Below are 13,603 nucleotides of genomic sequence, written 5' to 3'. Positions count from 1 at the left end.
ACAGCACCTTTATCAAATGTATGCAAATTTGCTCATGTTAACAAAGAATTTCAAGAAACTTGTAATACATTTTTTGTTTGTCTTAATGTAAGTAATCAACTTAGTGTAGATATCTAAAGGTTAAAAATTTTACCCTATTCACATGAGAAAAATAATTAATAGGCGTATTTAAATGGGATATATTTGGGCCTTTTTCGAAACTTTCCCCTGATGGGATTCTTCTGGGCTTTTTCCCCCTCACTCAGGACATGTTGAGGATACAAAATCAGAGTTTGCTTCTGTTGCAATTTGTTCAACCTTTTTTCATAAAATGACTGGACTATAATGTAGGCCTACCACCGTAGTCCGGTAGGTGGCAGCAACGCGTGACTACTAGCCGCCAATCAGATCCAGAAGAAGAAGGAAGTCAACACGGTGTCATGGCGGCTCCCGTGGCGGAGAGCCGCAGCTGGTTCCCAGCGTTGGCTCTGGGTGTTTCTCTGCTCAAGTGTCTTCTCATCAACGCATAGTAAGTGGAAACTTTGCGGTGTTGAGGTCAGCCCGGTTGAACTGCGGGTGGTGTGTTTGGGTCTGTGCAGCTCCAAAACGGCCGCACCGAGCGACTGCAGTGGGCGGACCGGTTGTCTGAGCCTCGATCCGCTCCACTGTTGTATGGTTGTATGGTTGTATGCCACAAGTCTGAACGTTTAGTTTTTGCAATCAGGGGGCATGTAAACATAACGTAGGCCACCACGCATAGAGGACCGCAACAAATGAGCACTAATACAACAACGAACACACGTACAAGTGATAAAAGTGACTGCGGTCAAGTGAGCCGTCGTTCTTCCTCGCGGAGTCAAGCCAGCCGCACAAACATTTGAACTGCGCCCGTATCATAGAACTTACGGTAAATTCTCCGAGTCCACCGACGAAGCTAACGCTAGTTCAGAACCAAGCGAGATGACTTCCGGTTTTCAAAGTAAGACGCGGATAATACAAAGGCAAGGTGTGTGTGTGTGTTCCCGTGTGTGTGTGTGTGTGTGTGTGTGTGTGTGTGTGTGTGTATGCGCGCGCGCGCGCGCTTGTGTTCCCGTGTGTGTGTGTGTGTGTGTGTTCCCGTGTACCTACCTAACAGGGCCTTATGAATTTTAAACAGGAAAAGAGCCTTATACTCCATTTTTACTGTACAGTAACATGACTTTGGCCCATAAGTTCTGGCAATACTTGGTACAGGTGACTTCAGGACCACCCTGGCTACTTCCACAGTCATTATCAAACAATTTTACTGTACCATTTTGGGGAAATTAAACCTCAAAGTTGCATCTCTAGTTTTTTTGTTTTTTCCTTTACAGGAAAAGTGCCTCATACTCCATTTTTACTGTACAGTAACATGACTTTGGCCCATAAGTTCTGGCAATACTTGGTACAGGTGACTTCAGGACCACCCTGGCTACTTCCTCAGTCATTATCAAACAATTTTACTGTATCATTTTGGAGAAATTAAGCCTCAAAGTTGCATCTCAGTTTTTTTTAAACAGGAAAAATGCCTTACACTCCATTTTTACTGTACAATAACATGACTTTGGCCCATAAGTTCTGGCAATACTTGGTACAGGTGACTTCAGGACCACCCTGGCTACTTCCTCAGTCATTATCAAACAATTTTACTGTATAATTTTGGAGAAATTAAGCCTCAAAGTTGCATCTCTAGTTTTTTTGTTTTTTTCTTTACGGGAAAAGTGCCTCATACTCCATTTTTACTGTACAGTAACATGACTTTGGCCCATAAGTTCTGGCAATACTTGGTACAGGTGACTTCAGGACCACCCTGGCTACTTCCACAGTCATTATCAAACAATTTTACTGTACCATTTTGGGGAAATTAAGCCTCAAAGTTGCATCTCAGTTTTTTTTAAACAGGAAAAATGCCTTATACTCCATTTTTACTGTACAGTAACATGACTTTGGCCCATAAGTTCTGGCAATACTTGGTACAGGTGACTTCAGGACCACCCTGGCTACTTCCACAGTCATTATCAAACAATTTTACTGTATCATTTTGGAGAAATTAAACCTCAAAGTTGCATCTCAGTTTTTTTTAAACAGGAAAAATGCCTTATACTCCATTTTTACTGTACAGTAACATGACTTTGGCCCATAAGTTCTGGCAATACTTGGTACAGGTGACTTCAGGACCACCCTGGCTACTTCCACAGTCATTATCAAACAATTTTACTGTACCATTTTGGGGAAATTAAGCCTCAAAGTTGCATCTCAGTTTTTTTTAAACAGGAAAAATGCCTTATACTCCATTTTTACTGTACAGTAACATGACTTTGGCCCATAAGTTCTGGCAATACTTGGTACAGGTGACTTCAGGACCACCCTGGCTACTTCCACAGTCATTATCAAACAATTTTACTGTATCATTTTGGAGAAATTAAACCTCAAAGTTGCATCTCAGTTTTTTTTAAACAGGAAAAATGCCTTATACTCCATTTTTACTGTACAGTAACATGACTTTGGCCCATAAGTTCTGGCAATACTTGGTACAGGTGACTTCAGGACCACCCTGGCTACTTCCACAGTCATTATCAAACAATTTTACTGTATAATTTTGGAGAAATTAAACCTCAAAGTTGCATCTCTAGTTTTTTTGTTTTTTTCTTTACGGGAAAAGTGCCTCATACTCCATTTTTACCGTACAGTAACATGACTTTGGCCCATAAGTTCTGGCAATACTTGGTACAGGTGACTTCAGGACCACCCTGGCTACTTCCACAGTCATTATCAAACAATTTTACTGTACCATTTTGGGGAAATTAAGCCTCAAAGTTGCATCTCAGTTTTTTTTAAACAGGAAAAATGCCTTATACTCCATTTTTACTGTACAGTGACATGACTTTGGCCCATAAGTTCTGGCAATACTTGGTTAAGGTGACTTCAGGACCACCCTGGCTACTTCCTCAGTCATTATCAAACAATTTTACTGTATCATTTTGGAGAAATTAAGCCTCAAAGTTGCATCTCAGTTTTTTTTAAACAGGAAAAATGCCTTATACTCCATTTTTACTGTACAATAACAGGACTTTGGCCCATAAGTTCTGGCAATACTTGGTACAGGTGACTTCAGGACCACCCTGGCTACTTCCACAGTCATTATCAAACAATTTTACTGTATAATTTTGGAGAAATTAAGCCTCAAAGTTGCATCTCTAGTTTTTTTGTTTTTTTCTTTACGGGAAAAGTGCCTCATACTCCATTTTTACTGTACAATAACATGACTTTGGCCCATAAGTTCTGGCAATACTTGGTTAAGGTGACTTCAGGACCACCCTGGCTACTTCCACAGTCATTATCAAACAATTTTACTGTATAATTTTGGAGAAATTAAGCCTCAAAGTTGCATCTCAGTTTTTTTTAAACAGGAAAAATGCCTTATACTCCATTTTTACTGTACAGTGACATGACTTTGGCCCATAAGTTCTGGCAATACTTGGTTAAGGTGACTTCAGGACCACCCTGGCTACTTCCTCAGTCATTATCAAACAATTTTACTGTATCATTTTGGAGAAATTAAGCCTCAAAGTTGCATCTCAGTTTTTTTTAAACAGGAAAAATGCCTTATACTCCATTTTTACTGTACAATAACAGGACTTTGGCCCATAAGTTCTGGCAATACTTGGTACAGGTGACTTCAGGACCACCCTGGCTACTTCCACAGTCATTATCAAACAATTTTACTGTATAATTTTGGAGAAATTAAGCCTCAAAGTTGCATCTCTAGTTTTTTTGTTTTTTTCTTTACGGGAAAAGTGCCTCATACTCCATTTTTACTGTACAATAACATGACTTTGGCCCATAAGTTCTGGCAATACTTGGTTAAGGTGACTTCAGGACCACCCTGGCTACTTCCACAGTCATTATCAAACAATTTTACTGTATAATTTTGGAGAAATTAAGCCTCAAAGTTGCATCTCAGTTTTTTTTAAACAGGAAAAATGCCTTATACTCCATTTTTACTGTACAGTAACATGACTTTGGCCCATAAGTTCTGGCAATACTTGGTACAGGTGACTTCAGGACCACCCTGGCTACTTCCACAGTCATTATCAAACAATTTTACTGTACCATTTTGGGGAAATTAAACCTCAAAGTTGCATCTCTAGTTTTTTTGTTTTTTTCTTTACGGGAAAAGTGCCTCATACTCCATTTTTACCGTACAGTAACATGACTTTGGCCCATAAGTTCTGGCAATACTTGGTACAGGTGACTTCAGGACCACCCTGGCTACTTCCACAGTCATTATCAAACAATTTTACTGTATCATTTTGGAGAAATTAAACCTCAAAGTTGCATCTCAGTTTTTTTTAAACAGGAAAAATGCCTTATACTCCATTTTTACTGTACAGTAACATGACTTTGGCCCATAAGTTCTGGCAATACTTGGTACAGGTGACTTCAGGACCACCCTGGCTACTTCCACAGTCATTATCAAACAATTTTACTGTATAATTTTGGAGAAATTAAGCCTCAAAGTTGCATCTCAGTTTTTTTTAAACAGGAAAAATGCCTTATACTCCATTTTTACTGTACAGTAACATGACTTTGGCCCATAAGTTCTGGCAATACTTGGTACAGGTGACTTCAGGACCACCCTGGCTACTTCCACAGTCATTATCAAACAATTTTACTGTATAATTTTGGAGAAATTAAGCCTCAAAGTTGCATCTCAGTTTTTTTTAAACAGGAAAAATGCCTTATACTCCATTTTTACTGTACAATAACAGGACTTTGGCCCATAAGTTCTGGCAATACTTGGTACAGGTGACTTCAGGACCACCCTGGCTACTTCCACAGTCATTATCAAACAATTTTACTGTATAATTTTGGAGAAATTAAGCCTCAAAGTTGCATCTCTAGTTTTTTTGTTTTTTTCTTTACGGGAAAAGTGCCTCATACTCCATTTTTACTGTACAATAACATGACTTTGGCCCATAAGTTCTGGCAATACTTGGTTAAGGTGACTTCAGGACCACCCTGGCTACTTCCACAGTCATTATCAAACAATTTTACTGTATAATTTTGGAGAAATTAAGCCTCAAAGTTGCATCTCAGTTTTTTTTAAACAGGAAAAATGCCTTATACTCCATTTTTACTGTACAGTAACATGACTTTGGCCCATAAGTTCTGGCAATACTTGGTACAGGTGACTTCAGGACCACCCTGGCTACTTCCACAGTCATTATCAAACAATTTTACTGTACCATTTTGGGGAAATTAAGCCTCAAAGTTGCATCTCAGTTTTTTTTAAACAGGAAAAATGCCTTATACTCCATTTTTACTGTACAGTAACATGACTTTGGCCCATAAGTTCTGGCAATACTTGGTACAGGTGACTTCAGGACCACCCTGGCTACTTCCACAGTCATTATCAAACAATTTTACTGTATCATTTTGGAGAAATTAAACCTCAAAGTTGCATCTCAGTTTTTTTTAAACAGGAAAAATGCCTTATACTCCATTTTTACTGTACAGTAACATGACTTTGGCCCATAAGTTCTGGCAATACTTGGTACAGGTGACTTCAGGACCACCCTGGCTACTTCCACAGTCATTATCAAACAATTTTACTGTATAATTTTGGAGAAATTAAACCTCAAAGTTGCATCTCTAGTTTTTTTGTTTTTTTCTTTACGGGAAAAGTGCCTCATACTCCATTTTTACCGTACAGTAACATGACTTTGGCCCATAAGTTCTGGCAATACTTGGTACAGGTGACTTCAGGACCACCCTGGCTACTTCCACAGTCATTATCAAACAATTTTACTGTACCATTTTGGGGAAATTAAGCCTCAAAGTTGCATCTCAGTTTTTTTTAAACAGGAAAAATGCCTTATACTCCATTTTTACTGTACAGTGACATGACTTTGGCCCATAAGTTCTGGCAATACTTGGTTAAGGTGACTTCAGGACCACCCTGGCTACTTCCTCAGTCATTATCAAACAATTTTACTGTATCATTTTGGAGAAATTAAGCCTCAAAGTTGCATCTCAGTTTTTTTTAAACAGGAAAAATGCCTTATACTCCATTTTTACTGTACAGTAACATGACTTTGGCCCATAAGTTCTGGCAATACTTGGTACAGGTGACTTCAGGACCACCCTGGCTACTTCCACAGTCATTATCAAACAATTTTACTGTATAATTTTGGAGAAATTAAGCCTCAAAGTTGCATCTCAGTTTTTTTTAAACAGGAAAAATGCCTTATACTCCATTTTTACTGTACAATAACAGGACTTTGGCCCATAAGTTCTGGCAATACTTGGTACAGGTGACTTCAGGACCACCCTGGCTACTTCCACAGTCATTATCAAACAATTTTACTGTATAATTTTGGAGAAATTAAGCCTCAAAGTTGCATCTCTAGTTTTTTTGTTTTTTTCTTTACGGGAAAAGTGCCTCATACTCCATTTTTACTGTACAATAACATGACTTTGGCCCATAAGTTCTGGCAATACTTGGTTAAGGTGACTTCAGGACCACCCTGGCTACTTCCACAGTCATTATCAAACAATTTTACTGTATAATTTTGGAGAAATTAAGCCTCAAAGTTGCATCTCAGTTTTTTTTAAACAGGAAAAATGCCTTATACTCCATTTTTACTGTACAGTAACATGACTTTGGCCCATAAGTTCTGGCAATACTTGGTACAGGTGACTTCAGGACCACCCTGGCTACTTCCACAGTCATTATCAAACAATTTTACTGTACCATTTTGGGGAAATTAAGCCTCAAAGTTGCATCTCAGTTTTTTTTAAACAGGAAAAATGCCTTATACTCCATTTTTACTGTACAGTAACATGACTTTGGCCCATAAGTTCTGGCAATACTTGGTACAGGTGACTTCAGGACCACCCTGGCTACTTCCACAGTCATTATCAAACAATTTTACTGTATCATTTTGGAGAAATTAAACCTCAAAGTTGCATCTCAGTTTTTTTTAAACAGGAAAAATGCCTTATACTCCATTTTTACTGTACAGTAACATGACTTTGGCCCATAAGTTCTGGCAATACTTGGTACAGGTGACTTCAGGACCACCCTGGCTACTTCCACAGTCATTATCAAACAATTTTACTGTATAATTTTGGAGAAATTAAACCTCAAAGTTGCATCTCTAGTTTTTTTGTTTTTTTCTTTACGGGAAAAGTGCCTCATACTCCATTTTTACCGTACAGTAACATGACTTTGGCCCATAAGTTCTGGCAATACTTGGTACAGGTGACTTCAGGACCACCCTGGCTACTTCCACAGTCATTATCAAACAATTTTACTGTACCATTTTGGGGAAATTAAGCCTCAAAGTTGCATCTCAGTTTTTTTTAAACAGGAAAAATGCCTTATACTCCATTTTTACTGTACAGTGACATGACTTTGGCCCATAAGTTCTGGCAATACTTGGTTAAGGTGACTTCAGGACCACCCTGGCTACTTCCTCAGTCATTATCAAACAATTTTACTGTATCATTTTGGAGAAATTAAGCCTCAAAGTTGCATCTCAGTTTTTTTTAAACAGGAAAAATGCCTTATACTCCATTTTTACTGTACAATAACAGGACTTTGGCCCATAAGTTCTGGCAATACTTGGTACAGGTGACTTCAGGACCACCCTGGCTACTTCCACAGTCATTATCAAACAATTTTACTGTATAATTTTGGAGAAATTAAGCCTCAAAGTTGCATCTCTAGTTTTTTTGTTTTTTTCTTTACGGGAAAAGTGCCTCATACTCCATTTTTACTGTACAATAACATGACTTTGGCCCATAAGTTCTGGCAATACTTGGTTAAGGTGACTTCAGGACCACCCTGGCTACTTCCACAGTCATTATCAAACAATTTTACTGTATAATTTTGGAGAAATTAAGCCTCAAAGTTGCATCTCAGTTTTTTTTAAACAGGAAAAATGCCTTATACTCCATTTTTACTGTACAGTGACATGACTTTGGCCCATAAGTTCTGGCAATACTTGGTTAAGGTGACTTCAGGACCACCCTGGCTACTTCCTCAGTCATTATCAAACAATTTTACTGTATCATTTTGGAGAAATTAAGCCTCAAAGTTGCATCTCAGTTTTTTTTAAACAGGAAAAATGCCTTATACTCCATTTTTACTGTACAATAACAGGACTTTGGCCCATAAGTTCTGGCAATACTTGGTACAGGTGACTTCAGGACCACCCTGGCTACTTCCACAGTCATTATCAAACAATTTTACTGTATAATTTTGGAGAAATTAAGCCTCAAAGTTGCATCTCTAGTTTTTTTGTTTTTTTCTTTACGGGAAAAGTGCCTCATACTCCATTTTTACTGTACAATAACATGACTTTGGCCCATAAGTTCTGGCAATACTTGGTTAAGGTGACTTCAGGACCACCCTGGCTACTTCCACAGTCATTATCAAACAATTTTACTGTATAATTTTGGAGAAATTAAGCCTCAAAGTTGCATCTCAGTTTTTTTTAAACAGGAAAAATGCCTTATACTCCATTTTTACTGTACAGTAACATGACTTTGGCCCATAAGTTCTGGCAATACTTGGTACAGGTGACTTCAGGACCACCCTGGCTACTTCCACAGTCATTATCAAACAATTTTACTGTACCATTTTGGGGAAATTAAACCTCAAAGTTGCATCTCTAGTTTTTTTGTTTTTTTCTTTACGGGAAAAGTGCCTCATACTCCATTTTTACCGTACAGTAACATGACTTTGGCCCATAAGTTCTGGCAATACTTGGTACAGGTGACTTCAGGACCACCCTGGCTACTTCCACAGTCATTATCAAACAATTTTACTGTATCATTTTGGAGAAATTAAACCTCAAAGTTGCATCTCAGTTTTTTTTAAACAGGAAAAATGCCTTATACTCCATTTTTACTGTACAGTAACATGACTTTGGCCCATAAGTTCTGGCAATACTTGGTACAGGTGACTTCAGGACCACCCTGGCTACTTCCACAGTCATTATCAAACAATTTTACTGTATAATTTTGGAGAAATTAAGCCTCAAAGTTGCATCTCAGTTTTTTTTAAACAGGAAAAATGCCTTATACTCCATTTTTACTGTACAGTAACATGACTTTGGCCCATAAGTTCTGGCAATACTTGGTACAGGTGACTTCAGGACCACCCTGGCTACTTCCACAGTCATTATCAAACAATTTTACTGTATAATTTTGGAGAAATTAAGCCTCAAAGTTGCATCTCAGTTTTTTTTAAACAGGAAAAATGCCTTATACTCCATTTTTACTGTACAATAACAGGACTTTGGCCCATAAGTTCTGGCAATACTTGGTACAGGTGACTTCAGGACCACCCTGGCTACTTCCACAGTCATTATCAAACAATTTTACTGTATAATTTTGGAGAAATTAAGCCTCAAAGTTGCATCTCTAGTTTTTTTGTTTTTTTCTTTACGGGAAAAGTGCCTCATACTCCATTTTTACTGTACAATAACATGACTTTGGCCCATAAGTTCTGGCAATACTTGGTTAAGGTGACTTCAGGACCACCCTGGCTACTTCCACAGTCATTATCAAACAATTTTACTGTATAATTTTGGAGAAATTAAGCCTCAAAGTTGCATCTCAGTTTTTTTTAAACAGGAAAAATGCCTTATACTCCATTTTTACTGTACAGTAACATGACTTTGGCCCATAAGTTCTGGCAATACTTGGTACAGGTGACTTCAGGACCACCCTGGCTACTTCCACAGTCATTATCAAACAATTTTACTGTACCATTTTGGGGAAATTAAGCCTCAAAGTTGCATCTCAGTTTTTTTTAAACAGGAAAAATGCCTTATACTCCATTTTTACTGTACAGTAACATGACTTTGGCCCATAAGTTCTGGCAATACTTGGTACAGGTGACTTCAGGACCACCCTGGCTACTTCCACAGTCATTATCAAACAATTTTACTGTATCATTTTGGAGAAATTAAACCTCAAAGTTGCATCTCAGTTTTTTTTAAACAGGAAAAATGCCTTATACTCCATTTTTACTGTACAGTAACATGACTTTGGCCCATAAGTTCTGGCAATACTTGGTACAGGTGACTTCAGGACCACCCTGGCTACTTCCACAGTCATTATCAAACAATTTTACTGTATAATTTTGGAGAAATTAAACCTCAAAGTTGCATCTCTAGTTTTTTTGTTTTTTTCTTTACGGGAAAAGTGCCTCATACTCCATTTTTACCGTACAGTAACATGACTTTGGCCCATAAGTTCTGGCAATACTTGGTACAGGTGACTTCAGGACCACCCTGGCTACTTCCACAGTCATTATCAAACAATTTTACTGTACCATTTTGGGGAAATTAAGCCTCAAAGTTGCATCTCAGTTTTTTTTAAACAGGAAAAATGCCTTATACTCCATTTTTACTGTACAGTGACATGACTTTGGCCCATAAGTTCTGGCAATACTTGGTTAAGGTGACTTCAGGACCACCCTGGCTACTTCCTCAGTCATTATCAAACAATTTTACTGTATCATTTTGGAGAAATTAAGCCTCAAAGTTGCATCTCAGTTTTTTTTAAACAGGAAAAATGCCTTATACTCCATTTTTACTGTACAATAACAGGACTTTGGCCCATAAGTTCTGGCAATACTTGGTACAGGTGACTTCAGGACCACCCTGGCTACTTCCACAGTCATTATCAAACAATTTTACTGTATAATTTTGGAGAAATTAAGCCTCAAAGTTGCATCTCTAGTTTTTTTGTTTTTTTCTTTACGGGAAAAGTGCCTCATACTCCATTTTTACTGTACAATAACATGACTTTGGCCCATAAGTTCTGGCAATACTTGGTTAAGGTGACTTCAGGACCACCCTGGCTACTTCCACAGTCATTATCAAACAATTTTACTGTATAATTTTGGAGAAATTAAGCCTCAAAGTTGCATCTCAGTTTTTTTTAAACAGGAAAAATGCCTTATACTCCATTTTTACTGTACAGTGACATGACTTTGGCCCATAAGTTCTGGCAATACTTGGTTAAGGTGACTTCAGGACCACCCTGGCTACTTCCTCAGTCATTATCAAACAATTTTACTGTATCATTTTGGAGAAATTAAGCCTCAAAGTTGCATCTCAGTTTTTTTTAAACAGGAAAAATGCCTTATACTCCATTTTTACTGTACAATAACAGGACTTTGGCCCATAAGTTCTGGCAATACTTGGTACAGGTGACTTCAGGACCACCCTGGCTACTTCCACAGTCATTATCAAACAATTTTACTGTACCATTTTGGGGAAATTAAACCTCAAAGTTGCATCTCTAGTTTTTTTGTTTTTTTCTTTACGGGAAAAGTGCCTCATACTCCATTTTTACCGTACAGTAACATGACTTTGGCCCATAAGTTCTGGCAATACTTGGTACAGGTGACTTCAGGACCACCCTGGCTACTTCCACAGTCATTATCAAACAATTTTACTGTATCATTTTGGAGAAATTAAGCCTCAAAGTTGCATCTCTAGTTTTTTTTTTTTTTTTTCTTTACGGGAAAAGTGCCTCATACTCCATTTTTACTGTATAATAACATGACTTTGGCCCATAAGTTCTGGCAATACTTGGTACAGGTGACTTCAGGACCACCCTGGCTACTTCCACAGTCATTATCAAACAATTTTACTGTATCATTTTGGAGAAATTAAGCCTCAAAGTTGCATCTCTAGTTTTTTTGTTTTTTTCTTTACGGGAAAAGTGCCTCATACTCCATTTTTACTGTACAGTGACATGACTTTGGCCCATAAGTTCTGGCAATACTTGGTTAAGGTGACTTCAGGACCACCCTGGCTACTTCCTCAGTCATTATCAAACAATTTTACTGTATCATTTTGGAGAAATTAAGCCTCAAAGTTGCATCTCAGTTTTTTTTAAACAGGAAAAATGCCTTATACTCAATTTTTACTGTACAATAACAGGACTTTGGCCCATAAGTTCTGGCAATACTTGGTACAGGTGACTTCAGGACCACCCTGGCTACTTCCACAGTCATTATCAAACAATTTTACTGTATCATTTTGGAGAAATTAAGCCTCAAAGTTGCATCTCAGTTTTTTTTAAACAGGAAAAATGCCTTATACTCCATTTTTACTGTACAATAACATGACTTTGGCCCATAAGTTCTGGCAATACTTGGTACAGGTGACTTCAGGACCACCCTGGCTACTTCCACAGTCATTATCAAACAATTTTACTGTATCATTTTGGAGAAATTAAGCCTCAAAGTTGCATCTCAGTTTTTAAGTTCTGGCAATACTTGGTACAGGCGTTTCTAATGTCCTTTTGTTTTTCCTGCTTTCCTCCTGACGTGCGGCCAGTTGCGCAACTTGATGATTGACGTCTGACGTCACTTTCTCCCTTTTTTCTTTTTCATCTATGTTCCCACCAAATAGCACCTTTCGCCATATGTTTTTGAGCACTCTGAACACTTTTTTCTCTTTTCTTTTTTCCACTTTCCTCCTCTTTTCTTTTTTTCCCCTCAGGTTAAATGCCTCCAAACAGGCAATTTATGGCCTACGTCCTGAAATAAAAGCAATAGCACAACTGAAATTTGATATTATTGGCAGATTTTATTGTAATAATGGCGGAGACGTCTGTCCGTCTGCCTCCAGTGGCTGCTCCAGCACCGCAGCACCGACAGCGTGTGAAGCGTGTGTGAAGCGTGTGTCTGTCCGTGGTGCTGAAATAACGCGGAGCGCTTTTCTCTAATTGCTTTTGTTGCCAATTTAAATTCAGAATATTGATAAAGCCTGAAGTTTTTGTTGAGGATACCTGTTCATGTCTGAAAATGTCATAATGATTTTGGTTTTGGACGAAAACCAACTTCAAATAGTTTTTTCTGCTAAGTCCTGCATGGTTTCTTGTCCTTTACTTAATGTGTTATGCGAACCTGGAATGCATAAATAGTGCGTTTATTACCTCCTTTCAGGGTTTAAAGCATCAGCGACACATGGGCACATGGCAAATAATTCTATGTTTAACTGAGTAGGGCCTCATATGAAATAGGCTATTGAAATGGGGCCCCAGGTGTCTAAGGCCGACAGCAGCAATACAGACGGCTACATAATTTATTACAATATTACATAGATGTATGTATCATATTACTCTGTCCAGTAGCTAAACTTTTTTTTTTTTTAAAGCCAGAATAAGGCATTTCACTAATTACAATAGCTAGGCCTATAACCTACAATGTGCATGTGTCTGTGAGCTAACCACGTGTGTCAGTTGACCCAAGGTGATAGACTATTTAGCCAATTAAAAAATATTTGTGATGACGCCCTTTATTTAAGCCACATAATTATAATTGAAAAATATGTAGACAATAAATGCAGTGTCTTTTACCCACATAACATTGGAAATTATTTGAAAGCCCCACTTACCCTTTTTTTGCAGCCATTCTTGTAATCAAGTGGAGATCCAGTGTACGTCGTCGTGGAGGTGTCAATTAACAGGGCATGTCATTTGCGCATGCGGTGATGCGTTGGATCGTTACCAAATAACTATTGTGAATTGATACGTTTATATCGATTTAGTTGTTGAAAACAAGCTCCAG

At 38.1% G+C, this 13,603-nt stretch overlaps 1 protein-coding gene across 2 annotated transcripts in view; it reads left to right on the top strand.

The window, feature by feature from the left end:
* Positions 1-394: 394 nt before the first annotated feature.
* The window catches only part of alg8 (ALG8 alpha-1,3-glucosyltransferase), a 29,692-nt gene continuing 16,483 nt past the window's right edge, over positions 395-13,603 (top strand). For both annotated transcript variants that reach the window (XM_085798285.1, XM_085798284.1), the window contains exon 1: positions 395-508. In XM_085798285.1, coding sequence (XP_085654411.1) covers positions 420-508 — 89 coding nt within the window. In that variant the 5' untranslated portion in view covers positions 395-419. The remainder of the gene's footprint in view (positions 509-13,603) is intronic.

This window comes from Trachurus japonicus, chromosome 14, assembly GCF_045865225.1.
Source record: "Trachurus japonicus isolate A0001 chromosome 14, Traja_1.0".
NCBI lineage: Eukaryota > Metazoa > Chordata > Actinopteri > Carangiformes > Carangidae > Trachurus > Trachurus japonicus.
Note: the sequence above shows the minus strand (reverse complement) of the source record. Positions and strands in the feature narration are given on the sequence as shown.